Here is a 26745-nt window from a genome sequence, read left to right as displayed (position 1 = left end):
TGACTGCTAAGCTGACCGGTGGGCAGCCTATCCAAAGATTTGTCTACAATTGTTTTTTTTCTCGGATTTCACCCACTTTTTCAAAGGGGAAACGTTTGTAGATAATGGAATACAAAGTTATTTTGGCGTAAGTGGGGCTTTCGGTCTTTCTCATCGGGCTTCTTCTTGAATTGGTGGGGCTTCCTATGCTTTTTTACGAGGTCTCCTATCTATCTGACGAGTTCCCCTTTCGATAATCTGGGGCCTTCGGTCTGCCAGTGGGGCCCGATGTTGGCCATTTGGGATTAGATATGGAACATTTAATTCTTCTGCGTGCGTTTTGATTTCATGGAATGCTCCGTCTCGGTCATCTGAAGCCTCCTGTCCGTTTGATGGAGTCTGTTGAAACTGCAAGGGGGTGAACACGATCATGCAGGGGTCACGATCAACACAGGGGGTGAACGGATCATAGTTATGCTTTGCCAAGGCAGTGATTCGATGTCGCACCTCATGCTCGGTGCAGGCCAGGTATGGCCAAGTCTGCTTGCATGTCACGTCTAATGATTAGCTGTTTCGGCTAAATGCCACCAGTCACTAAATACACTTTGCGACTCTACGTGACCATCGTTAGGCTGTTTGTTTTTGACGGGCACGTCTATGGTAATTTGTAAACGCTGCATTTGTTGCCGGGTTAGCTTTTTAAGTGCACGCAGAGGACAAAAAGGTCAGACAATACAACAACTTTGCTTGGTTTTAGAAAAACTGCAATGTGCCAACACTATTTTGACAAAAAGACATCCGCACCGATCATGCAAGCCGATAAATTCGCTTTACTTTCAAGCCAGCTGTATATCGCTTCACTCAGCTCGTCCCTAATTAGTTGAACTGTGCTTTCAGAGCAGCCGTAATGACCATACTAATCATAATAATCATGTTCACTTTATTTATGAGTAACTTAAAGCTGTTCTGGCATTAGTAGAGGCATCCTAAGCTTTCCACGAAACCCCGCTATTTCCCACACTGAACATTTGAATCGTGCTACCTACCAAAAGATGTACATATTCTCATTATCGTAGGATGGCGCATACCGGCGACAGGGGTACAGCCAGTGTCTTGGTAAGAGGCGGGGCACAAGGTTGCCAAAAGACGGTGGTAAAATCCCCCCCCCCCCAAATAAAATCACCGGATATGGGTCACTTGGTTTCGGGATTGGACGGTGGTCTTCATTTTACCTCTACTTTTACATTCTTTTGCTAGAAGCCATCAAACACCACCGAAAGATGACCTTTCTATTCTGCCTGTATTCTGAAGTCAATGAGCCAAAGGCCCACAGGTGTAAAATGACCTCATTGATTAAGCCGCCGGCGCTATTCATGTTACAGTAGTTCAGTGAACTCTTTCTAAACCGACACAACTCAATGGCATTGGGTTCGGGAGAGATGTTGAGCACCCCGAGAGCACAGCTTGTGGATGCGGTCAAACATTGACGTGAACATGGCCAGCCCCTGTTCGTCTGGGAATGTTCAATCGTTATTCAGAATCTAAAAGGTAAAATTAAGTAACAAAATTTGTAACATGCGCGCTCGCAACTCGGAGAAACCAAATCCACGCCGTCCGGCGTAAAGTCTCCGCAGCCCGCGTGGCGTCGGCCCCAAGCTTGACGCTGGGGGACACCCAACGAGCGGACGCAAATAATCACGTATCTGAAAGTACAGCTCTTCGACGCTCTAAGACATCAATTGGTATGCTTGGAAGGTAACTAGGACGTGTTTTTTTTCAACTGCGCTATGTTTAAGCTCATTCTGGTAAGAGCAACAGACTAGTATTTACAGTACCGCTAATTAATGTTGGAATCTGGTATGTGAACTGGAAAGTCAAAGGTTTAGAATCGCTTTTTGTATAGGACATCACCAATACATTTTTATTTACACGAAGAGCATTATATTAGATATATCATATAAAACCAGAGATTATATATAGACATATATTTACGTGCATATCATCTCTCTCTCTCTCTCTCTCTCTCTCCTCTCTCTCTCTCTCTCTCTCTCTCTCTCTCTCTCTCTCTCTCCTCTCTCTCTCTCTCTCTCTCTCTCTCTCTCTCGCTCTCTCTCTCTCTCTCTCTCTCTCTCTCTCTCTCTCTCTCTCTCGCTCTCTCTCTCTCTCTCTCTCTCTCTCTCTCTCTCTCTCTCTCTCTCTCTCTCTCTCTCTCTCTCTCTCTCTCTCTCTCCTCTCTTCCTCTCTCTCTCTCTCTCTCTCTCGTCTCTCTCTCTATCTTCTCTCTCTCTCTCTCTCTCTCTCTCTCTCTCTTCTCTCTCTCTCTCTCTCTCTCTCTCTCTCTCTCTCTCTCTCTCTCTCTCTCTCTCTCTCTCTCTCTCTCTCTCTCTCTCTCTCTCTCTCTCTCTCTCTCTCTCTCTCTCTCTCTCATCTCTCTGCATTATTATGCCTCTATTTGCCGTAACTGCTATCTGTTCAGAGTACAGCCTCACATTTAAACATGTGATAGGTACGCTCTGGTCTAATCTTTGAAGAGTGTGGATTGATATTGAAAGACCTTAAAGTTTTCAGGTCTCCTTTCATTACGGGAGGCCCTGATCAACATAAAAGGCTCTCTGGCATTTGGGGTTCCGTCCCTGTCCATGTTCAGCACATATTCGCCTGGCCGACTCGGGGCCCTTTGTCGACACAAGACCCGCTGTTAGGGTCTGTGGGCTCCTGACCGACACAGGGTCTCTCATGGTTTCAGGGGCCCGGCCAGTGCAAATCGCGGGCCCCGGCCTTCTCCCTGCTTGGGAAATGGAACGGGCTCAGTCAGACACGTGGCCGAATGTTTGATGTTGGTGGTCCCTGGCTGAAATAGAGGCCTGCATTGTCCCAACAAGGTCCCCATTTGGTACAAAAGCCCCTTTGACCGACATTTGCGGGTTCAGTCCAGAGGGTCGCAGTCCCTATGTGGCCCCCAGCCAGACCTTTGGAACCGTCTTCGAGTCCCCTTCAAACACTGCCCCTAGCCTATGCGGGACACCTGGCCACCCCAGGACCCCTCCTGTGCTCAAACAAACGAACAAAACACATTGGCTTAAACGACCCAAAGATTCCCTCACTGACTCAGGGCTGCAGGCAATGTTAGCTGAGGGCTCCAGCCTTGTGCCTGTTTGGAAAGTGAGCCATCGGTTCAAGACTGACACGAAGCCGACTGTTCTGTATTGGTGGTGACCGGCATTAGAGACTTCGGCAACGCGGGCCGGGCCCCTTAATACGACCTCCGGGCGGTGCTTCGGGCTCTCAGGCAGGGCTCTTGACTGTCCGTCCCGAGAGGATTTTCGGACCTCCTGGAACGTAGGGAGAGACACGTACCCGCGCACCCTCTCCCCCCTGCTGCACCTCTGACCGGCGGAATGAGTTTAATAATGCGCCGGAGGTAAATGGAACAGCTGCGAGCAATTGAAACTGGGGCTTGCGTACATAAGCTCGTTTTAAACTTGTTTGGGACTTACTTAGCCTAGTTAATTAATTTATTTACTTAGTCCCCAGCCCTTTCTACTTGTTTACCTCCTCCCTCTTTTCCACTTCGCATTTATGGTACATCTCTCCATTCCTTGTCGTCACATTCATTAATGTTCCTCTCACGATCGCTACCTCGCATCCCTGCTTCTTCTTTCCCTTTCGTTCACCTCTTCTTCATCTATATTTTTGTGCTTGCTCTGCTCCAGAAAAGCTCCTGTGCTAACACTTGCCCGCATGTTGAAAGTTCACCTTTGCTTCCATTCCTCCCATCATAAACAATCACCTTTTCTCCCATCCTCTTCACTCACCTCTGCTCCCATCATCAGCACTCGCCTCTGCTCCCATGCCCTGCACTCACCTATCCTCCCATCCTCTACATTCACCTCTTCTCCCATCCTCTACACTCACCTCTGCTCCTATCTTCGCCACTCACCTCAGCGGCGAGCGCCGGTCGGCACCCTCGCCTGGGGGAGACAGCCTGTTAATACGGGGGAGTGGCCGGGCCAGCCCGTCTAACGGTCCCCGATACATTGATCGTCGGTCCCGGCCGGCCCCGCCGCTACTGGTCAGGTCTCCTGCTTTAGCCGAGACCCCGTTCCACTGTCGCTCTGGGACCGCTGAGGCCTAAGTACCACATGCATCACGTTGGAAGTACTTGTATTCTGTGTGGTCGTTGCAACTGAATGCAAGAAACCGACAATAGCTTTTCTTCTATTGATAATGGTGGTTGCATTGCTTTTCAGACGCGTGAAGCTCCTTTGGCCACAAATGGCGCGGGAATTCGCACCGCTTCCTGATGTGCGGACGGACAAATCTACGTCATGCCGGGGTGTTGCATTAGGGTCTATCAGTCTAAACACTGGTGCATGTGAAGACAATCAAAACGGTGGGATACTGGGCAAGCGTTTCTCTTCGGAGTCGGATTGGGGCTAGTGGCTGGCAGTGAAGGCAGGCAAGGACGATCGGCAATGTCGTATGTTTGTCCTCCAAATTTATGCTATGTCCCTTCCGTATTCAGCATGACCTTATCCTCTGCCATCCGTTTTCACAGGTGGCAGCCAGCAAAAACTTACAAAGCAGATTGTTTAGGCCGCTCTCTGACAGCGACAACCTGATAATGATATTCAGATCACATCCCCATTTATAAGCGCCTTTTGTGGGCGGCTTGCAGAAGAGCAGCTAAGCGGCCCGTGGAACGAGGGGCTTACCATCCCCTGTTGCCTCGTCAAGATCGAGCAGGTTTTCACCACGCCACGGATGAATATATTTCCGCAATCCGGTGATCAGAAAAGTCCTCTCGACTTAATGTGCCATTAGTTACGATGGAGGGTGACACGTCGCGCCCAGCCTGGGACCCGACAGCGGTAACCTAGTGACAGGGTCAGCGGGTAACATAGTGGATATGTACAGTACGTATAGCGGTACCTACATACGCATAGTATAGTAATATATATAGTAATATATACCTACATAACGTATAGTAATGCTGATGGAAGCTTTTGAGCGCCGGGGCAAACATTGCTGGCCTGTTGATGCGTTGCATACTGTATGTATTAGCGTTTGTGGCGTCCGTAGTCTGTTCTCGGCGCGCAGATACTGTGAATGCCCAGTTACGCGATCCTAAACAAAGATCCTATCCCCCTTCCGTCGCAAATTTTGGTAGCCTTTCTAGTCGCAATTCTGGCTGCGTCCCTGGTAGTGTCGTACAGATCGGATAGCATGTGGGAGAGTCAGAGTTTCTGTCGGTGCTACCTGAGTAACATATAGCACATAACGTATAATAGTGTTACCTGAGTAAGATATGGTGCGTAAGTGTAATTCTGCTTGTTTGGCGCTACCAAAACAGCCCAACGGCTCAGGGCATTGGCTGTTGGCCGTGAGAAGCCATACCCACGGTTAAGTTGCAGATACTGAAGCCCTGGAAAGTGTTAAAACTCCCGCCAGGCTGCCACCAACAACTGGAAAGACTTCAGTCCTTGCGCGAAACCCTCCAGGGTTGGCGTCCTGCCGCAGTTCCAACCTTTGTTGGGGCTCACATGGCTGGCAGGGGTGACGCTATCTCCGCTCGTCAGCGATCGCCAGCATCCCTGCGCTACCTGGCGGGGCGCAGCGGGCGGCGTCTGCGCCGATCTCCGGGCCGGGGTCGGGGCGACGCCGACAGCCGCTCGCCCCTCGGTATCCCGCTCCGGTGGCCAGAGCCCGCAAACGACCTCGCTCTCGAAAACATCTGAAAGTCACGCTCAAGTGTCCACTCTCACAAACTGGCAAACAAGCAGAATGGGAATAATTGAGCCGGGCTGGCGGTCGAGGCGATTTATCGGAACCGCCGTTAGACGCGATTCGGCCAATAAATGACACGGAAACCGGACCCGGTCCGCAGCGGCAGGTGATCAAATTGCCCGTGTCATTCTTGCGTCATTCTTTTCAGGTTATTTGCGTCGCGTTTCGATACAAATGCGTGTTTTCGACCACATTGATACCAGTGCGCCTTTTGCTACTTGCTAAACATCGCTGCGGCGGAAATGGAACTGCAGCTGGACGGCGTGCCCGTGACACGAGTGTCGGACGGGCCGAATTTCCTAACCATTCAATCCCGTCAATTTCGCTCCGTTTCCTCTGCCGAGCGCTCCGCGCCTGATCTGCATGTATCACGTCATTCTGCAGTTTTCCGTCGAGCAAATGCGCGAGCCGGGTTCGCACCTCGCTTTTCCCGGGCGAAAGCTCTCCTCGCGCGGCACGAGGCGCCCTTTACCTCGCCAGCCTCGACCGGCCGGGCCCGCACTCGGCGCGCGTTTGTATTCATTCGGTAACTGTTTGCCATGCTTGGTGATAATAAAGTTCATCCCGCGACCGGGCAGCGTGAGAAAACACAGCCGGTTTCAGAGACAGAAGCGCCAAATGATACGGCTCCGGGCCGCCGCCCGGTTATGTAAACGCGGTGATTTCACCCTTTATGACTCGCCGCGGCGAGCATTAAGCAGTTTAACACGAAATGATGCCGAATACGGCTCCGCGGACTGGAATCGGCGAGTGGATGGAGTCGCAGAGACGGACGCCAGCTTTTTTTTTGTCGCCGCCACAAAATCTTTCCGCCGGTCGTAGATTACAGCTGATTGCCCAATTTATTATGATACGGGCCCAGGGGAGGCGGGGAGCTCTGTGGCGCACTCAACCGCGAGCCGCCCCGACGCGGCCGCTAAACAGCTGTTTCATCTGCCCCGGGGCATATTAGGATGCCTGTTTTCTCTCCAGCATCATGTGGGCCGACGGTGAGATGAAAAAGGAACAGTCCAAGTGCGAAATCGGGCACCGTGAAGAACTAGTTCAGTGTATGAAGCCCTTTTATCTGAGAAATAAAACGTTTCAGATCTCTCAGATGTTCTCCTGGGATTCCATCCAAATGAGAAACCTTAATCCAGCAGGCTACCGTGCGGATGACACTCTTTGGGCAACGAAATCCGGTGTGAAGATTCAGTGCGTGCAAACAAGTTAAACGAGAGTTGGTGCAACTACGAAGATCATTGGTTATGCAAAAGAACCCTCGCCTTATTATTTGTTGATATATGAAGAGAATGTGGAAAATAGCGATACATTAACATGTCACCCATAACCCTTTGTCCAAACAGTAGACCACATAAGCGAGCATTTCATTCAAACCTGCCTCTGGTATTGGAGGGTACTTCGCTGTTCCCTCATTATTTTGTACTGCTTCGACAAAGGCTTGCTGCTGAAATGTCAATATGCCGCCAAGGTATAGAGCCGGTTGAATAGCTATTAAACCTTAACGACAGACATAAATCCGGGTAGGTGACATTGTGAAATGTCAGGTTTGTTTTCATGTGGCATTGTACTTATCAAAGCTCAACGAGCGATGAGTGGTCGAGCAGCGGCCGCTTCTGAACGTAAGCTCAATAAATATGACGGACTGTAAACGGTACAACGTAGGTTTGAGTGGCACATAAGTCAGCAGGGCTCGCGCGCCAGACCTTACACCTAGCTCGGTTATTGCAGATCAGCCCACGCAAGCGGCATTCGTCGGTTCATGTCAATGTGCGCCGGCACCATCCCCGCGGTCGTCACGGTGCTCCGTCGGACGTCGCCGACAGGACCCAAAAGCCTAATCTGTGCCTGCAATGTTCAGAAGCTCCAGTTCCGTCCCAAAACCCGCACAGCCGACCTGGATGCGACGTAACTTTCATAGAATTATGACCATCTCTTGCAGAAAGGCTGCCCTCGTTCGGCGAGCCGGTGAAAAATGTGACGGCTACTGTGGGGCGCAGAGCCACGCTGGTCTGCGTCACCGAGAACCTCAGCAGCTACAAGGTAAGCAGCCGCGCTCCCGTGGAAATGGCCAGGTGAGAGCTGCATTCTCACATGAGGCGTTACAGCGTATCTGCAAGGCATGTCTGTAGCAGCTGTTTCTTACTCCGATTTCGCAAAACCATGGGCACCCGGCGAGGTCATGACCCCACAGAAGCGTGTTTAGAGGGCATCCATCGATCTCTCCGGCCTCGATTTTCGGTACCGCTCTGTAACTAGGCACGGCATTTAGGATTTCTCTCCAACTGCCAATCGCTGTTAAATCAACCTCTAGATACATCCCGGCCTTAACGCCCGCAAACAGCGCTAGGCGCCAGCAGAGTTGGTAGAGAATGCCATCAGGCCCTGTCATTTTAGGATTGATTATGGTTGGAATGGAATGGTGCTAGATAGCCCTTGCATTTCTAAGCAAGCTTAACGAAAGCCTTTGTCGCGTCTGAGACCAGGGTCAAGATTAGACCAGGCTATCAATGATCATTTTTAGATTGCGTGTAGCCTCTGGAACAGGCAGAGGAGCACAGAGGACACGATCCCATCCCCTTTTACGTCCTTATTTTGATGGCCCGAAGAGCGAAGGTCTTGCCGGAGGTCGTATTTGGGGTGCCGGCCCACAGGGCCAGACTCTCAAATGCTGGTCAGAATAGGAGCCTTTGTGCCGATTGTGAACACCCTGATTCGATGAGGGCCTCTTTGTCGGTCAGACATCATAAGTACCGCGCATTGTAAACTCTGTTTCCGAAGCAGTGACAAGGCTGGGAGCGGCGGCTTGCATTGACTTGGACCCAAGCCCACCTGAGTCAATGAGGGGTATCTGTGTCTGTCAGGGATCCACGGTGCCTAACAGGGGTCCTGTGTCCGTAAGCGTCTCCGAGTTGCCCAGGGGCAATGTTCGAGGAGCCCCTAAGAAAACCCGAAGAGCTCTTCAGACCGACGACCAAGGGCCAGATTGGAAGGTCCAAAGCCGGAAAGTTCCTTTTGCAATGGCGCTTGGTCACCTTAAGGACTCCGGCTCGCAGGACCGAGGCCCCCGAATGTCAGTCAGAGGCCTCTTGCACACATTGGGAACTCACTGAGACAATGCCGCCTCTACTTCGGGCAGAAATCATCAGCATTAAGCAGTCGGTTCCGTATCCGTCTAAGCCCTCGGGCCATTTCGCGAGGAGACGCAAGGTACACGTTTGTGTGTAACTCGGCTGAAATTTTTCACGTGTTGAATCGTGAAAAACATCCATTCAAGTGTTTTTAATAATATCTTTTTCAGCTACGCGATCTTGTATCACACCACAGAGGAAAAAATGATAACCTTTTAACCGAAAGTGCCACTTATTGCAAAGATAGGTCAGCCTTCAGTAAAACATGTCATTATCCAGCACATCTTACGCTGCTTGCGTACTCTTTCTAAAGCTTACATATTTCAGTAATCTGTTAATATTTCTGATGTAAGAAGACCTCTCATATCCGAGTGGGCGATGCTGTTCAGTACTTTGGCCCAAACGTGAATAGCGTTAACCAGCTATGCCTCTAAGAAGTATAGTTTATCCCCAACGGACAGAGCAAAAGCTCAACCTAAGCTAGTGACTTATCATGACGTTAAAAGGGGCGTTGACATGGGTGTAATGGTTTGTTCACACATGCCTTTTTCACGTGCGTCGGACGCGCGTGCATGGCCTTAGGCAGTAAACCACCAACCTGCTAACGCCATACTTTTGCTGAATCTGTCACACTTTTTGACAATTATTTAGGTCAAATATGCCTATTTAGTACTTATTTTTATATTTGTTAACGAATAGCGGTGGGTATTCGACTACTGGTTTTTGTAAACATGAATATCGACAATGAAAGGTATGATACGCGGCTGGACGTTAAGTGTGACTTACATTGCGACGGGCAAGTCAAATTGTATTCCAATTGATAGGTAGGTATGAGTTAGGGTATGGTATAGGTATGAGTTACATGTCACACTTTTGCCATGACATCACCTGCTTTTGGAGTGCTTACGATGCGTTAAGGGAGCTTTTGTGTGAACAAGCCTTTAAGCTCATGGGAGGAAGAGCTGACAAGAGCCAGGAGTAACTGTGGTGAAACACCCCCCCCCCCCCCCCCCTCCTTTAAAGTAAACGGAAACCGCAAAGTTACTGTTCTAAATCCACCGCCGCATGTCCCAGTGGAATTACATGCCAGCAGAGAATGCCAGCTATAGGACCGAGGCCCCCGAATGTCAGTCAGAGGCCTCTTGCACACATTGGGAACCCGCTGGGACAATGCCGCCTCTACTTCGGGCAGAAATCATCAACATTGAACAGTCGGTTCCGTATCCGTCTAAGCCCTGGGGCTCATTTCGCGAGGAGGTGCAAGGTACACGTTTGTGTGGAACTCGCCTGAATTTTTTTCGCGTGTTGAATCGTGAAAAACGTCTATCCAAGTGTCTTGTATCTTGTATCACATCACATAGTGATGAAATGAGATCCTTTTGACCGAAAGTGCCACTTATTGCAAAGAAAGGACGGCCTTCAGTAAAGCATGTCATTATCCAACACACGGATGATTATCCCCTACTCGTATCTCTGCAACCGACAGCAAAGGAAAGCTCGTTTCGTCATTAAGACAAATGCGCAGTTATAATGTGATACATCCGTGACTTTAGACACGGATATATGCTGGGTCTATAAACCTAGCAGTGGAATTACGTTTCGTGCAATAGGTCAGATTTGTCACTTACTCTTTCAGGTCAGCTAAAATTCGGTGGTCGTACGCTTACATTTTGTAGGCTCTGGACTTCGCACATTTTGGAGCCTGTCCAGGACAGTTCAGATGTTGTATAAAAACCAGTCGAGAATGCTCATAAAGTTCCGACGTCGGGATTCAAATGCGACATTTGGAAGAAGTGAAACACACGCGGCTCAAACAGTTGGAACGATCGGTGCCCAGGAAACGAGGGCTTAAAACCATGGCAAACCATAGGATGATCGGACAAACCATGCACGCCACCTCCTGGCTATAGATAAGCCTCACACGCTACAAATGTGCCGTACTTCCGTTCAGACTTAAATCAAGTCTATTTTTGCTGTAACTTGGGACGCGTCTGTGGCCTTGGGCTTTCGCGACCATCCAGCCGTGATCCCCTATAGATGCGTGCACGTATGTCTCACACCAACGGCAAGTGTGATGTACGGGTAAGCGACTTCTCTTGCTGCTAGTGTGCAGCGCGGTCCTGCGATCGTTGTGGAAAGAGGGGTGCTCTCCCGGCTGTCACTCACTGGTGTTTGGAGAAATCCGACCATTGCTCGCTGCACCGCTCAAAGGATTGGCCGCGCTGGTGGACAAATATTACTTTTGAGCCTAAATATGCTGGACTAACATGCTGTCGTTGTCATAACCAATCATACCATTCAGGTCGTAACCCAATATTTTGATCTGCCAGCACTGCTTCGGCGCCGAGGTGATCTGTTTGTTTGCGAGTTCACTAAAGATCGATCACCATCTGTTTGCGTGATCGCGCGGTTGGTTTAATTTGTTTTCTGAAGCGGTCTAAAATGCCGCACGTCTGTGTGAGATAGCCTTTTGTCAGCCGTAGTCCCTCTCGATGGTCTACATGCACCCCTGTGTCCGGCCTCCTCCTCAGTCCTGTGTACCCCTCTGTCCGGTCTCCTGCCCAGTGCCGTGCGCCGCCTCTGTCCGGCCTCCTCCTCAGCCCCGTGTACCTCTCTGTCCGGCCTCCTCCCCAGCCCCGAGTACCCCTCTGTCCGGCCTCCTCCACAGGCCCGTGCACCCCTCTGTCCGGCTCTTCAGTCCCGTGAACCCCTCTGTCCGACTCCTCCTCAGTTCCGTGCGCCGCCTCTGTCCGACCTCCTGCCCAGTGCCGCGGACCCCTCTGTTCGGCCTCCTGCCCAGTGCCGTGCGCTGCCTCTGTCTAGCCTCCTCCCCAGTGCCGTGCGCCGCCTCTGTCCGGCTTCCTCCCCAGCCCCGTGTACCTCTCTGTCCGGCCTGCTCCCCAGTGCAGTCCCGTGTGCCCCGTCCGTCCAGCGGTGAGCTCAGGCCCGACCATTACGGCCGGTGGGGAGTGCGGCCCAATATCGGCCAGGCGCCGGTAATCTGGAGGTGGCGCGACAATGTCGCCAGGCCTGCCATTACCCTCGCCCCGGCCGCGCCGCTAACCAGACTTTATTGCCCTCATTCCTGCCGTATGCACAGAAAAGCGGCGTGGAAATGATGAAAAATGCGGCTGGATATTGGTGAGTGTGCGGCGGCCCCCGTCCGCTGCCGAACACCCCTTCGGCGTGATTACTCAGCGTCTAAGCTGGCGGCGCTTACAGGCGAGGCGCCCAATCGGACAGGTATGGATATTCAGCCGGCCACAGAGTCCGGACACAGTCCAGATCCGATCAGACGGGTATGGATGTTCAACCGGCCATAGGGTCTGGACACAGTCCACATCCGATCAGACGGGTATGGATATTCAGCCGGCCACAGAGTCCGAACACAGTCCAGATCCGATGATCAGACGGGTATGGATATTTAGCCACGAAGTCCGGACACAGTACAGATCCGATCAGACGGGTATGGATATTCAACCGGCCATAGAGTCTGGACACAGTCCACATCCGATCAGACGGGTATGAATATTCGGCTGGCCACCGAGTCCGGACAAAGTCCAGACCCGATCGGACAGGTATGGATATTCGGCTGGCCACAGAGTCCGGACAAAGGCCAGATCCAACCGGACGGGTATGTATGTATGGATATTCAGCCGGCCACAAAGTCCAGACAAAGTCCAGATCCGATTTAATCTCATCCAGTGTGGAATGCCGATTGCCTAGCGTAAATATATCGGCGTATCGCATTCCATTCTCATTTTACATAGCATGTCAAAATGATCATACGTGGGCCCATGGTGTTACCACGGGGGCAGAGGGATGTGTCCGCGTTAGTCTCCCCAAAATGAAGTCCCCCAATTGTGTCCGTACAACGTCCGTTTGTTCTGCTTTCCCATTCAAATATTCCCATTTCAGAATAGGTTTCCGCTTTCAGATTTCAGCTTGCCCCCAATCCTGACGTATTCTCTCAATCTAAGAGACGAGATGCCATCAATGCATGGGCCTAACGTTAGGTGGGTTAGGCTGCACGTGTTAAGCTGATAGTGAAGCCTTGAAATCATTCCAATCCATTTTTGCTGTCCACGTTTTCAGTTTCAGTTTCGTCCATTAGGTTGTGCTTGATCCGGTCCGATCCAGTCCACGAATTATCCGTAAGTCCATGAACGTATCAAACCCCGAAGTGCTCCGAGGCGAAAACCACATTTCACCAAACACAGAGAATCGGTGCTGTTCCTTGTGTTGTTTATGTTTAAGCTCTATTTAGGGGCTCGAACAACCCTGGGGAGGTCACGACGGCTCAGATGGGCTGTAGAGCTCCGCGGATGGTTGACTCGATTTTTGACTTGTGGAGCTTATGCGCCGCTTTGACTTGAGAGGTAAATACAGCCGTAGTGCGCCTGCCCTAAGGTGTACGCATTGCAGATAACAAACAGCGGCATCGATGTTCCATTTAGCAAAGCCTGATGTGTGCTTTTGTTCTAGGTACAATGCTGCATGTCCTGTATGAGGGCTTTCTCTACCTCAGTTGTGATTATCAACTATCGCCTCTCAAAGATGTTCGCTCAGTCTGGACCCATCTCCGACCACCAGCTGACACAGCTTGGGAAGATCCCCCAATTTTATTCTCGCCCCTTATCAGACCGGTCGATCTTGGAATTGCCTTGGTTCATTGCAGCCCGCCAGTTGCAGCAGTTACCCAGAATTGCTTCTCTAGGTCTATTCCCGGCCATCAAATGACTTATGTGGGGAGGCTCTCTGGCCGTGCTAGCTGACGCCCCTGTCTGTCGGTTGACACCCCTGGGAGGCTCCCTGCCGCCAGGTATCATTCCTACAGGGTTCCCTGACTGCCAACTGACACCCCCGGAAGGCTCCCTGTCTGCCTGCTGACAACCCTGGGAGGCTCCTTGCCTGCCGCTGACACCCCTGGAAAGGCTCCCTGTCCGCCGGCTGACACCCCTGGGAGATTCCTTGCTCGCCGCTGATACCCCTGTCCGCCTGATGACACCCCTGTCCGCCGGCTGACACCCCTAGGGGGCTCCGTCCCGGATGCGGTCCGCTAATCCAGAGACTTAGCGCCGGTCGGGGAGTTTTTCAATAACGGGCAAAGTTGCCAGATTATCGGTCGGCGCGCGGCGGCGGCGCGGGAGGGCGGCGGGGCCGGGGGTCTCCCGGGACGGCCGGTCCGCCCGCCGACACTCCTGCGGCGTCGCTCGCCGGCTACCGCGTCACCGCTCGGCCCAGCGGAGCAACTTCGAGCTGTAATGTGGTGGCACGCTCTCGGCGGCCCGAGAGGGGTGATGCTCCCCGAACAGGCGTATGTCCTCCGACTCTGAGGGCTGAGACGAGCTCGCCGCGGCCGCGGACAGACGGTAGCGCTTGAAGCTCGCGGCGCGGCGGCGGCTAGGGGGGGTCGGTCCCGGTCTGAGTCCGTCTGAGCTGATTTGTCAGTCTGAGGCAGGCTGGGTCGGTCTAAGCGAGTGCTACTAGAAGTTTGTGCTCCAAATTTGTATAGGGGTTTTCAAACGAAATAGCCATGGTGAATATCGTTCGGTGCAGTTCACAGCCCTACTATTCTTACGAACTAAATCCTCTAGTTTTTTAGCTACACACTCGCGAGGATGTGCAGACCACTTGAGGCCGCTATTTCAAGGCCTCTTAGGCATGCATGACGCCATAATAACGTCATTCAAATCCTTCGTTTTCATTGGCCATGCGGGGATCAAGGCAAATGCAAATACAATTGTCAAGTCTTTCATATTTGGTGTTCGTGAGGATGATTTCCAGACAAAGCGTCCGTCAAATGACAATCAATGCTGTGTAAAGCACGACGATGCAATCAAATAGTGACGTTTAGATGCAATCAAATAGTGACGTCTAGATGCAATCAAATAGTGTGGAGCTTATTTAACGGAGAAATCGTGTTGTCCAGAGCAAACTTTCCCACTTAAAGGTATACCAATAGGTCTAAATGAGCTCATTTCATTTCATCTGATGCTTGCTCCAATACGTTCAAATGTGAAACATTCCCTTTAAAGAGAGTGTTCCACATTTGTATGGGGTTTTGAACTAAAATCATTCGGTGCAGTTGACAAGTCTGCCTTTTTTAAGAATTGAACCCCTTTATTTTCTGAGCTAAACTCCCGTGAACATGTGCAGACTATTCCATACAGACTGCTTCAAGGTCACCCAGGTAACCGGACGTCATAATAATGTCATGGATGTCCCTCCGTTCCATAGGCCGTGCGGTGATGAGGGCAAACACAAATATAATTCTCGAGTTTTTCATGCTAAGCGTTCGAGAGCACGATTTCAAGGCATAACGGCAATCAGTTGGCTCTTAATCCATGTTGTGCAAAGTACGATGACGCAACCAAACAATGAGGTGTTGAGTATATTTACTAAATCGAGAGATTATGTTGCCTCGAGCAGTCTTTTCCTCTTAAAGGTATGCCAATAGTCATAGGTGAGCTTATTCCATCATATCTCATGTTTGCTTCAATATCTTCAAATGTGAGACATTCCCTTCAAGGTTTGTAGTGCCCTTTGTCGCACCTGCGGCAGTTTGTGCATGCTTGAAACTGCTGTGACCGTTGAGCCGTCTACGTTGGTAAGTCAGTAGGTCATGTTCACACATTGTTCAGTTTCGGCAGTGATCGGAATCAAGCCTAAGCCTACGGTTTGGCCAACCCTGCTTATGTATCGTCCGAATGAAGGACCATACTCGTGCTGAGAGGCATGTGCAGCGCCATTTCGCAAGCAAGGGCTGGCTGGGAAACCCCGAACTCTAGTCTGTTCGGGCTTGAGATGCTGTCTGGGGACATGCCGCCCCGGGGCGCGCCCGTCACGGCGCTGGCCTCTGTTGCCAGGTGGCCTGGGTCAAGGTGGACACGCAGACGATCCTCACCATCGACAGCCACGTCATCACGCGCAACTACCAGATCTCGCTGACCGAGTCGGACGGCCGCGTCTGGAACCTACACTTCAGCAACGTCGACCGCAACGACTCCGGCTGGTACATGTGTCAGATCAACACCGACCCCATGGTCAGCCAGATGGGATACCTCGAGGTGGTTGGTGAGTGACCCGGGGGCAAACAGACTCACGTGGCGCGTGTGAACATGGTGACTCGAGATGTCTTTTTTCATATTCGACCGGTGGTGTATACAACGAATAGAATCAAACTCGAAGCGACCCTACACACGTCCCCCGTTGTGATGTGGTATCACGCACCCATACCTAGAACAACACTGTCATGCGGTATCGTATCTAATTCACACACTGATAAGATATACTATGTGCCCCTTCAAATGATTCATTTCGGTTTTTCTCGTGTCTGTGAAATCATTTACAAGTGTGGGTCGGTCAGCGTGAATCATCGCTCGCTCATATCCCAACAGTGTCTTAATATTTACCCGGCCAGAGAAAACCGCACTTCAGTGTATTGGAAACTTCAAGACAATGCTATCTTCTGCCCTACGACTCTATCTACTGCCTACTATCTTCTGCCCTACGGCTCCCATCGCGTGCCCTACGTTCGCATCTCCAAGTGCGAACGAAATGATAGCCACGTTCACGAAGCATTACGGTGCGAAACTACCCAAACGTGTGAAAAATTTTCAACGTTTATTTCCCAACGATACATTTCCAGTGATTTTCAGCTAAAAATGCTTTGGAGACATTTCAATACACGTGTGTTAAAGACGCACATTTTCATAGAATTGAGGCTTGTTTGTTATCAGCAAGAGCATGCATGTACTGACGGTGATGACACCAAAGCTGTTCCTTCCTGCTTTTTGGAACATCTCAAAAATATCCGGTGGTGTGTCTGACATCGATGCGACCAAAAATACCCGTATACCCCGGCAGCGCCCGTGTTTGTAGGTACACAGTACTTACAGAGCTTACATGCATACACTTGGGCCATGTTGAATATCCCTGAATTGAATGATCCTCAAAACCTGCCCCGCTCCATACGACACCGATGTAGACAACAAGGGCGTGGCCAGTCTCCAACGCCCTCGGCCCATCCACAACGCTGCCAGGTCTGGTATAATCCGTGAATTTTAGGCATTCCAAATATTCGGTGGGGATATAGAATATTCAGCCTAAACTGAAGAACTAGACGTAGAGTCTCGTTTCGTATAATTTAGTTATTAGGAGTTCGATAAACGGGATTTACCCATTGAATAACAACGATACTGCATGAAGACTGTAATTTTATCAACTTAGCAGGTACTTAAACCTCCCATTTTTAAAACCTTTTTTTAAAAAAAATTCGGCGCCTTTATCTATCATGAAGTTGGCCGATGACAGTTTTTTACAAAACACTTTCAACTCCATGACAAAACCGATGTATTGATCGGCTGCTAGAAAAAATGTTGAGTCTGTGGTCTTGACTCCGAGTATGAAATTTGAATTATGGCCATTAGATCGTTCACGAAAAAAGTGCTTAACTTATCATTGTCCGATTAGTACACAAATACGACGTTTTTCGCGCTTGCATTGTTGCATCCATAACCTTTACAACGTGATGCGCTCGTCTTCTGCAAGCGTGCATGCATTTTTTAAATGTCCTTTTGGTGCCCCCAAAATGTCGTGATGTTATTTCATGACAAACTGAAAGCCAGCCCGATCGTTAGTGACGTATGGCAAATGCAATTTTCCATGACTGATGTCTTAGACTTGAACGGATGGCATCATCACATATTCAGCTGCGCGTATTCTGTTAAATAAAGCCGCCATTCGTGAATTATTCCATGGGCAAATAATCCGTAACAAAAGCCTGCCAGCGGCGCCAACAGCGCGTCAGTTCCCAATGTTATTTGGAGCCCGTGCTATGAGAACAGCACAGGAGATTATGTGCAGTGTAAATGCCCGCGTCCAATAAGAAACTCATTTATGAACGCTTGTCATCGACTTCACCTTCTGACCCCGTTGGCAACTATGCTGTCCCACGTTGTTTAAGGTTTGATAACAGGTCACACCCACTCTCACGCCTTCCTCGTTTATGGCGTAGTCCCTCATCAACCGCAAGCTCCCGAAAACAGGTACAAAACAACGCCTGTCTAAATCAGAATGCCCACTTCCGCCCCGCTAAGAGCGATAGGCAAACACCCAGAACAAACGTTAACACACACCGGACCTCGGAAATTCATTCATGGGCGCCCCGCAACAACCAGAACGCGTCCGTTCGCCATCGGACCCTGTCGGCGCCGTGAACAATGGGTGCGGGCAGGGGACGCGTCGGGCCGACCACCTCCGGCTCCGCCAACAATCGGGCGCGCATCCGCTCGCCGCCGGCCGACGCGGCCATCACTTATTTATTGTCGGCAAACAAACAGAATCGCTGGATGACAGGCGGCAAGACGGATGGACAGCTTACTTACACAGGCAGGACGCGGTCGGCAGCGCCGGCTCAATAATACATGACCGAAATTGATTGCAATTACAGCAGCACTAATTAGGCCGGCGCAGCGCGTTGGCGGCGGGACATCATTACGAGCCGGTTTGTTCGAGTTCAGAGTTTTACAACTTTTCGCAAAAGTTCCATCGGGAGTGCGTGGTTTGAATGGCAGCGTGGGAAGACCCATCGTTTGAGATGGCGAGCAATTAGCGGCGACAAACGTCCCCGCTTCGCCGCCGGAGGAGGGGGGGGGGGGGGGTTGAATGCCGTTTAATCGGAGCGGTTTCTCTCCGGCTGTCCGGTGACATAGAGCGGACAGCGGTCGTCGTCAGGTGTGGCGTACCCAAGAGGTGAGGTCAGAATGACTGGCAAACACATGGGTAGTGGATAAGGGAAGAACATGTTTGGCGAGCGGGCACGCGCTATTTTCAAGCATAAAGAGGACATTGATAGATGACTTACGCAGGCGTAGGGAGACGTTATTCTTTCGAGCGACCGTCGCGATCAGCAAAACGTCCTGAGCTGTATCGGACAACCGACATGTTACACGATCAAAAGTCCCCTATGTACGGTGGTGTCAAATCTGTATGATAATGGAAAGTGTTCCTTGTTAGTCACCAGCCACCCGTATCACATGCACGCTTCTGTTTCCTGGTGATTGTTTTAAAAAAAAACATGAACTTTGACACTTAACATGACCAGAATATATGATATACATGATAACGCCAGACCAGGCGCACGTATTTGAAGCGATGATAACAAACGTAGCTGTGACGATCATAAGTTGGCCCGGCATTGAACAGGGTACTCGGCTACCCCCGAGTCACTTGGGCATCTTTTTTAGTCTTTCCAAATTTCTGTGATCAATCGGCTGATTTCGACAGCTTGAATTTCCATCGATAACTTTGGATCCTGCAACTCAGCCCATGGCTTTAACATGTCGGAGGTAAAACTGTGCCAAAATTCGTGAAAAAGTTCGTACGCACCAGAGCATCTGTTTTTGAAACCTGGTTTGGATACTCCACATTTGTGAACTGTTACGGCGGAACATTGCGCTTCATAAGCAAACTTCACCTTGGGGGGGGGGGGAAACGATGGGGAGAAGGTGAAACTGTTTGATAGACAATTATGTGCACCATATACGCCTCCTGGGTGTTTTTTTGCGGTCAGACAAATTTCGGTTGACGTTTGATTTTTCCCTGACTTTTCATCAAGTCAGATCAACACAGCCCAGAGACAAAATAATGCGTTAGGAAAAAGGCACCAAACTATACCACATTACGCTTACAGTCACACATCAAGCAATTTCCCGAAGCTCAAAGCATAACAAAGCCATGCATATAAGAATGACCTGCCAATGGATGTGCAGACACATTTTTACGTTCTAAATTCACGCTAAATGTGTATGAATCAGTGCACCTAGTGACCTGTGATGAACTTATGCCCAATGTAATGTGAAGCTGCCTGTGGCCTAGCATCCAGATCTCCAACAGTGTACCCTCATTTGGCTGATGATGCTGGGGGCCTCCCTGCAGCGTGCAAACGCCATTGTGTTGCAGGTTACAGTCCAAGCCCCTTAATGAGTTCGCATCAAACATCATAGCGCAAAATTAAATTGGGTGACCTGACATACCAGGTCAAGCGTGAACACCTCCTGTATGAGTGATATGTGCTTAGGAGGGTCTTTAAATACCTTGAAACCGTGATGTTATTTGAATGCTGAATGATGGAGACGGCGAAGCTGATTGCTGAACTATGATGAGCTACGCTGGATGACGGCCACATAAACTCTCGTTAGATAACCTTGTGTAACGTATTTGAACCCATTGACATGATACCAATATAGCATATCAAGCGGTGTGAAGAAACCGAGCAAAATCAATGACTTCTGCCCACGCAAGCTACTTGCGATAGCATTGATGTTCACACTTTGACCGGACGTACCCCGGATTGTGTAACCAAATGTTTCGATTTGATGGCTATAGTAATAATGTCACATGTCTTCGACATATTCGGATGTTGATGCAATTTTTCAGGAAGAGACATCATAAAAAGCCGGCAGGCAAATGCACTCCAGTTATAGTCGGATTAAGTATGTCAGCGACACACACGCTCCAACTGTGTCCAAAAGATAATTTGTGTTATATTATAGATAGCAGCCGACGCCGCAAAGGTGTCATGTATTCAAACGCGGCGTGGAAGTTATGCGAACACCACATATATTCAGGCTCAAAACTGTTACAATGGATCCCGTATGGAAGGAAAAATTGTTTGCTTGTGCAGTGAAGAAACCGTTTAGTGGAGATGCCATTCAAAAGAAAGAACTCGAAGTTATGCATATTTCTGTGCCACTGTCGAAATATCTCAGAATGGTTTGGATAATTGCATGTTTTTAAAACATTTTTTTTCTGGTTTAACCCTGCGAGTTTTGTGACCAAACTGGACTTTAAAAAGCTGCAGTGAATATCGCCCTCTAGTGCCCGCCACACCACAGTCACGACTCGCGGTACGCGGAGCCGGCGTGGTCGGTCTCGTTCACTGATCCCACACCAAGCACGCAGCTTGCGAACTGAACCAAATAAAATACAGAATGAACACCATATGGGTGTTGGCGAGGGTCCGTGCCAACGGCAGCCCTGCAAATGATCGTCAGCACTCAACAGCGCAAGGCTGTGGTGCCAGAAAATGAGGCATGCGGCTTTTGCATTCACCGTTCGTGTCAACCGACGTGTCAATGCTGTGTGACCCAGAGCCGCCGGACATCGTTTTGGAAGAGTCCTCCGAGGACATCCTGGTGCACGAGGACTCGTCGACCCGTCTGCGCTGCGTGGCCCGCGGCTACCCGACCCCGACCATCAGGTGGTTTCGCGAGGGTGACGCCAGTCGGCAGCTTCATTCCAGTCCAGGTGAGGCTCCGAGAGCGGAGTGGCTGGCTCTCTTCAGAGGGTGGTCAGAAGGGAGTCGCCACGCTCCCATGGGCAGCTCCACTCCAGTCCAGGTGAGGCTCCGAGAGCGAAGGGCCCTCTTCAGAAGGTGGTCAGAAAGGAGTCGCCACGCTCCCATGGGCAGCTCCACTCCAGTCCAGGTGAGGCTCCGAGAGCGAAGGGCCCTCTTCAGAAGGTGGTCAGAAAGGAGTCGCCACGCTCCCATGGGCAGCTCCACTCCAGTCCAGATGAGGCTCCGAGAGCGAAGGGCCCTCTTCAGAGGGTGGTCAGGAGGGAGCCGCTACGCTCCCATGGGCAGCTCCACTCCAGTCCTGGTGTGGCTCCGAGAGCGAAGGGCTCTCTTCAGAAGGTGGTCAGAAGGGAGCCGCTACGCTCCCATGGGCAGCTCCACTCCAGTCCAGGTGTGGCTCCGAGAGCGAAGGGCCCTCTTCAGAAGGTAGTCAGAAGGGAGTCGCCACGCTCTCGTCACTGGAATGACGCGGAGGGCTGAGTGGAGCTCGGCGAGCCACCACGCGTGGATGCTGAGGTTACCGGTGTAGGCCAGGCTGTAACGCCACTGCTCAATCTCATGGCGTAAAGGACACACAACGGAATCGTGAATCTGAAAGATTCGAAGATAGCATGATTATATGTGGGAAAGTCGTAACTGGCATGATTTGCAGTATATTATTGACTGCCATATCGTGATGCTTTTTTTATTCGTTGCAAAACCCGTTCAATATTCACAACGGCCATGATGCACCCCCTGCAGTCGTTCCCCTGCCGGCCAAAGGTCGGACCTTGTTTAGATCATCCACCTCCCGTCCACGATCAATGTCTGATCGATGTTGATCTGAGATGCAGGCGCACGCCGGGCTGACGGGCTCAGCGAGCAGAGAACACGTGCTAACGATTTCCAAGCGTGCAGGGTCTGTTTTTAGCAGCAAATTACTGTGGAACCAAACACTTTCCCTTCAGAAACGTACTTAAATGTCGACGTACTCAAGAGGAAACTCTGAATTGCTCAAAACCATCTGTGCGTGCCACGATTGCACAAATAAGCACCATTCCACGTGGTAGAGTCGATCTGCAACGGAGCATAATGAGTATGGGACTTTTGGTCATGAACATCGTGACCCACGAGTCAACGAAGTCTGAAATTCCTTGCGTTGACTGTCGACAAAAGAACCTCTTTCCCAGATGATAATTCAAAGTACATGAATCGACGCGTCTTAGTGGATTAACTAGAGATTGAAGTTAGTGTAGAGTTTACTTTTCGTGACCCAATGGTGGGAAAAAATCGAATGTCATATTTTTGGTCCACTTTCTGACCGCTGTTGCGTTAAAATATCCTTCTCTAGTTCAATCGCAACAAAAAGTCAGCCATTCAACGTCAACTGCAACCCAACTTTAATTCAGCGTTGTCGATTTGCCGCAGGTCAGCAAGCGTGTACCTTGCGGACTGCAAGTATCATGGCCAACGATACAGTGAAGTTAACAACTGTTCATTTTGGCCTCCGAAGCGTAGCACTTTTTCTTACTTGGACCACAATAAGTCACAAATCAACGCGGAGGGTCGGTTTACCGGAGGCAGGGGTATGGAAGTTATGGAGTTTACATTTCGTGACCCAAGGATCGGTTAGTTTCATATTTACTTTTATGGTACCTAACACGATGAAGACAGCTTCCTACAGGCTGGTCACATTACAAAGCACACCATTCGACGCGGCGTTGTCGATTCACCCGTGGCGAATAACTGTGTATCTTGTGTAACATGAGAGTCACGACCCATGGGCAGGGACAGTGGAAACTCTCCAAAGCTGCGGGTGCAGACAAAAGTCATGTTTGGCTATTTCTATTCATTCGACGCTCATAGGGCCGGTGGGCACTTTCAGAGTTTGAGGCTGAAAGCCTGCTGGTCCACGGGTTTTCGAACCTCTGTCCACGAGTCTCTCCATCGAGTCACGAGTCATGCTGACGTTGTTCATTGTTGGCAAAGTTTAAAAGTCAAAGCTGTCCAAAAGGTAAGCTGTGGTTTGGCAAACCAAAGGTAGTTTGTCAGAGTGCCAGCAGCCAAAAGTGGATAGTTTAAAAGTTTGTTCACCTGCGGAGCACAACGTTCATGATCGATATGTTCTACACGTACTTGGCTCTGGTAAATGGACTGGGCTGTGTCGAATGGTGTGCGTTTTGTAATCCCAACGCGGACAGATGGGTTTTGAGCGTGTCAGCATTTCTCTCAACGTCATCGTTTTAATACCTTTTTGTAAGGGCCCACCGGCCTACATCGCTGTATTGTGCGCGTAATCTTTTTTAATTTCGTCTGCGTTCGCAGCAGTTAATTAAACTGAGCCAATCAAAATGGAATCCAGCAAAGTCGTCATCAGCGGTAAAAACACGAAGTTGTGGTACTGATCTTATCTTTGTGCTACTATGACCTCGTAAATTCGAGCCAATGAAATTTGAAACCTGACATTTCAGAAGCAACTTCGGTCATTTGCCGTTTTCTCCTTTTCCTTATTACGAATGCCTGCCGATCATAACTATATGCTAATCACAGCATCTGCGGCGCGTCAAGATCTGACCGTGGATAAGCTGCTTGCGGTGCAACGTTATTCGCGGGGGATCACGCTGCTGGTTGGGGCGAGGAGGGGCAGATTTGGTCACCACCGTTGGGAATCTGTTAGTAGAACTGTTAGTGATGATAGGGACGTATATGTTGGACAGGCTATGTTGTGTGTGGTGTGTTTGTGTAGTTATAACGTTGGCGAAGAGCAGACAGAATTTGCGATAAACTCTGAGCGACCGCCTCCTGTTTTCCCCCTTTCCCAGCACGTAGATCTGTCCCGTCTAGCTGTTTTGGTCTCCAGCATGCGGTCTTTCGGTGGACATGTTCCCGCTTCCGTCGCCTCCGTCGCGTTTCCGGACTCCTGGCACATATTTTGATATCTCGTTCCACGTCTCCAGAATTATCATTTCTAACATCCCGTCTCCAGGCGTCTGCTGCCGGTTTTCCATGTCATTTCTCCAGTCTCTGGTCTCCGGTCCCCTTATGTTCCAACCGTCCCTCCTATCCAGACTACCGCCCAATCTCTGAAGCCAGCTCCTGTTCCCAACATCCAGTTTATCCTTTAAGCAATCTCCGGTCTCTCGTCTCTCACCTTGATCTCTCCCGTCTCCGTCCCTAGCCTGTTCTTGCCCGTCTCGTTGCCCCGGTCTCCCGTACACCACTCCGTCGTTCCGAGTGCTCTGTCTCCGGTCTGCGGCCCTCGATCTCCAGTCACGGTCTCCAATCTCTCAGCGGCCGGCGCCTCCTAGCCGCGCTCGCTTCACTGAGAGCCCATCACTCCGTCCGCCGAGATGCCAGCGCTTCAGCCCACCTCCCCAGACACGTATTCGCACCTGGCCTCTGCCGATTCAATTACACTAATAGAGCCGCCTGCTCTTTGTCCGTCCGATTTATGGCGGCTTTCGACGTCTCGCGGCCGCGCGGCCCCCTGCCGTCGGCGGACGTGCCGCCCTCAGCAGACGAACGAGCTGGCGTCGTCCGCGCCGCGGCCCGGTCTTCTGGGGGAGACGAGTCGAGCCTGGGGTGCGGTAACAGGACAGGGGATGAGTCGAGCCTTGGGTGCCGTAACGGGACAGGGGATGAGTCGAGCCTGGGGTGCCGTAACGGGACAGGGGATGAGTCGAGCCTTGGGTGCCGTAACGGGACAGGGGATGAGTCGAGTCTGGGGTGCCGTAACGGGACAGGGGATGAGTCGAGCCTGGAGTACCGTAACGGGGCAGGGGTGAGTCGAGCCTGGAGTACCGTAACGGGACAGGGGATGAGTCGAGCCTGGAGTACCTTAACGGGACAGGGGATGAGTCGAGCATTGGGTACAGTAACGGGACAGGAGATGAGTCAAGCCTTGGTGCCGTAACGGGACAGGAGATGAGTCGAGCCTGGGGTGCAGTAACGGGACAGGGGATGAGTCGAGCCTGGAGTACTGTAACGGGACAGGGGTGAGTCGAGCCTGGAGTACCGTAACGGGACAGGGATGAGTCGAGCCTGGGGTACCGTAGCGGGACAGGGGATGAGTCGAGCCTTGGGTGCCGTAACGGGACAGGGGATGAGTCGAGCCTTGGGTGCCGTAACGGGACAGGGGATGAGTCGAGCCTGGAATACCGTAACGGGACAGGGGATGAGTCGAGCCTGGAGTACCGTAACGGGACAGGGGATGAGTCGAGCCTTGGGTGCCGTAACGGGACAGGGGATGAGTCGAGTCTGGGGTGCGGTAACGGGACAGGGGTGAGTCGAGCCTGGGGTGCCGTAACGGGACAGGGGATGGATGAGTCGAGCCTGGGGTGCAGTAACGGGACGGGGGATGAGTCGAGCCTGGGGTGCAGTAACGGGACAGGGGATGAGTCGAGCCTTGGGTACAGTAAGGGGACAGGGGACGAGTCGAACCTGGGGTGCAGTAACGGGACAGGGGATGAGTCGAACCTGAAGTACCGTAACGGGACAGGGGATGAGTCGAGCCATGGGTGCTGTAACGGGACAGGGGATGAGTGAGCCATGGGTGTTGTAACGGGACAGGAGATGAGTCGAGCCTTGGGTGCCGTAACGGGACAAAGGATGAGTCGAGCCATGGGTGCTGCCACGTGCCAGGGTAAGTCAAACCGGCTGTCGAAGGGCGGGGATGAGTCTGTGGTAAAATATCCTTGTTTTGGCTATCACGAGATAGATGATGGTGATGAGATAGCTCGTTGATGACATGGCACGTACACAAGGATCTAATAGACTGAACATGATACAATGCTCCGCAGAAGCTTGATTTTTGTCGCAGTGATTTCGTCACTCTGCAGGTACCCCTAAAGGAACTTTGTGGGGTTTGAAACCGTTCTGATCTTTTGGGTACCGAGAGTCAGGTGATCAAACATAGCAAAAATAGCAATGTTTCCGTTAGTCTGCACCTGTTGACGAAAACATGCTTTTTAGCAATGATTTGTTCTCGTAGCAAAATTAACTTTTGAAAACTTGTGTTGGCATGCAGAATCTTTTGAAACCCTATGACATTTAAAGCGTTATATACATAAACCCATCCACACCAGCATGCGTACATTAATGCATGCGCCAACGCGTAGGCATGCATCAAGACATGTATGCATACCTAGCTGTTTGTGTGTATATTCCGCTATGCGGATAGACTGGCTTGCGTTATGCCTCCAGGGATCTCGCCTATCGTCGGAGCCAAGGGACGGGGTATCTTTCCCTATCTTGTTTTTTCGTTGACGTTGATTAGGTGGTAACACCCAAACGCAGGCTGGAGCACATTCGAGTCTCTTCATTTTCGTTCCGGGCGCGTATTTTTTGCTGACGTATGCGCCGCAGAAATCTCTCACTCCCACTTAAGTGGCGACATCTTGCCGCACTCGGTGGGTATAAGGAAGTTACAGCAGGCGCGTTTTTAGCAGCGTTTCGCAACGCCGGAGTAATTACCTGCGAGTCCCCTGGGCCCGGCGAGTTGGTGGCTTC

At 50.9% G+C, this 26745-nt stretch overlaps 1 protein-coding gene across 1 annotated transcript in view; it reads left to right on the top strand.

Annotated features, from left to right (window-relative positions):
* LOC119099780 (lachesin) overlaps positions 1-26745 on the top strand; it is a 51968-nt gene that overhangs the window by 15415 nt on the left and 9808 nt on the right. Inside the window, exons 3-5 of the mRNA XM_037222852.1 lie at positions 7709-7809; positions 15767-15974; positions 21054-21209. Of these exons, the coding sequence (XP_037078747.1) occupies positions 7709-7809; positions 15767-15974; positions 21054-21209 (465 nt within the window). The remainder of the gene's footprint in view (positions 1-7708; positions 7810-15766; positions 15975-21053; positions 21210-26745) is intronic.

The sequence above is a fragment of the Pollicipes pollicipes genome, unplaced genomic scaffold (assembly GCF_011947565.3).
Source record: "Pollicipes pollicipes isolate AB1234 unplaced genomic scaffold, Ppol_2.1 Scaffold_4881;HRSCAF=5763_pilon_pilon_pilon, whole genome shotgun sequence".
NCBI lineage: Eukaryota > Metazoa > Arthropoda > Thecostraca > Pollicipedomorpha > Pollicipedidae > Pollicipes > Pollicipes pollicipes.
Note: the sequence above shows the minus strand (reverse complement) of the source record. Positions and strands in the feature narration are given on the sequence as shown.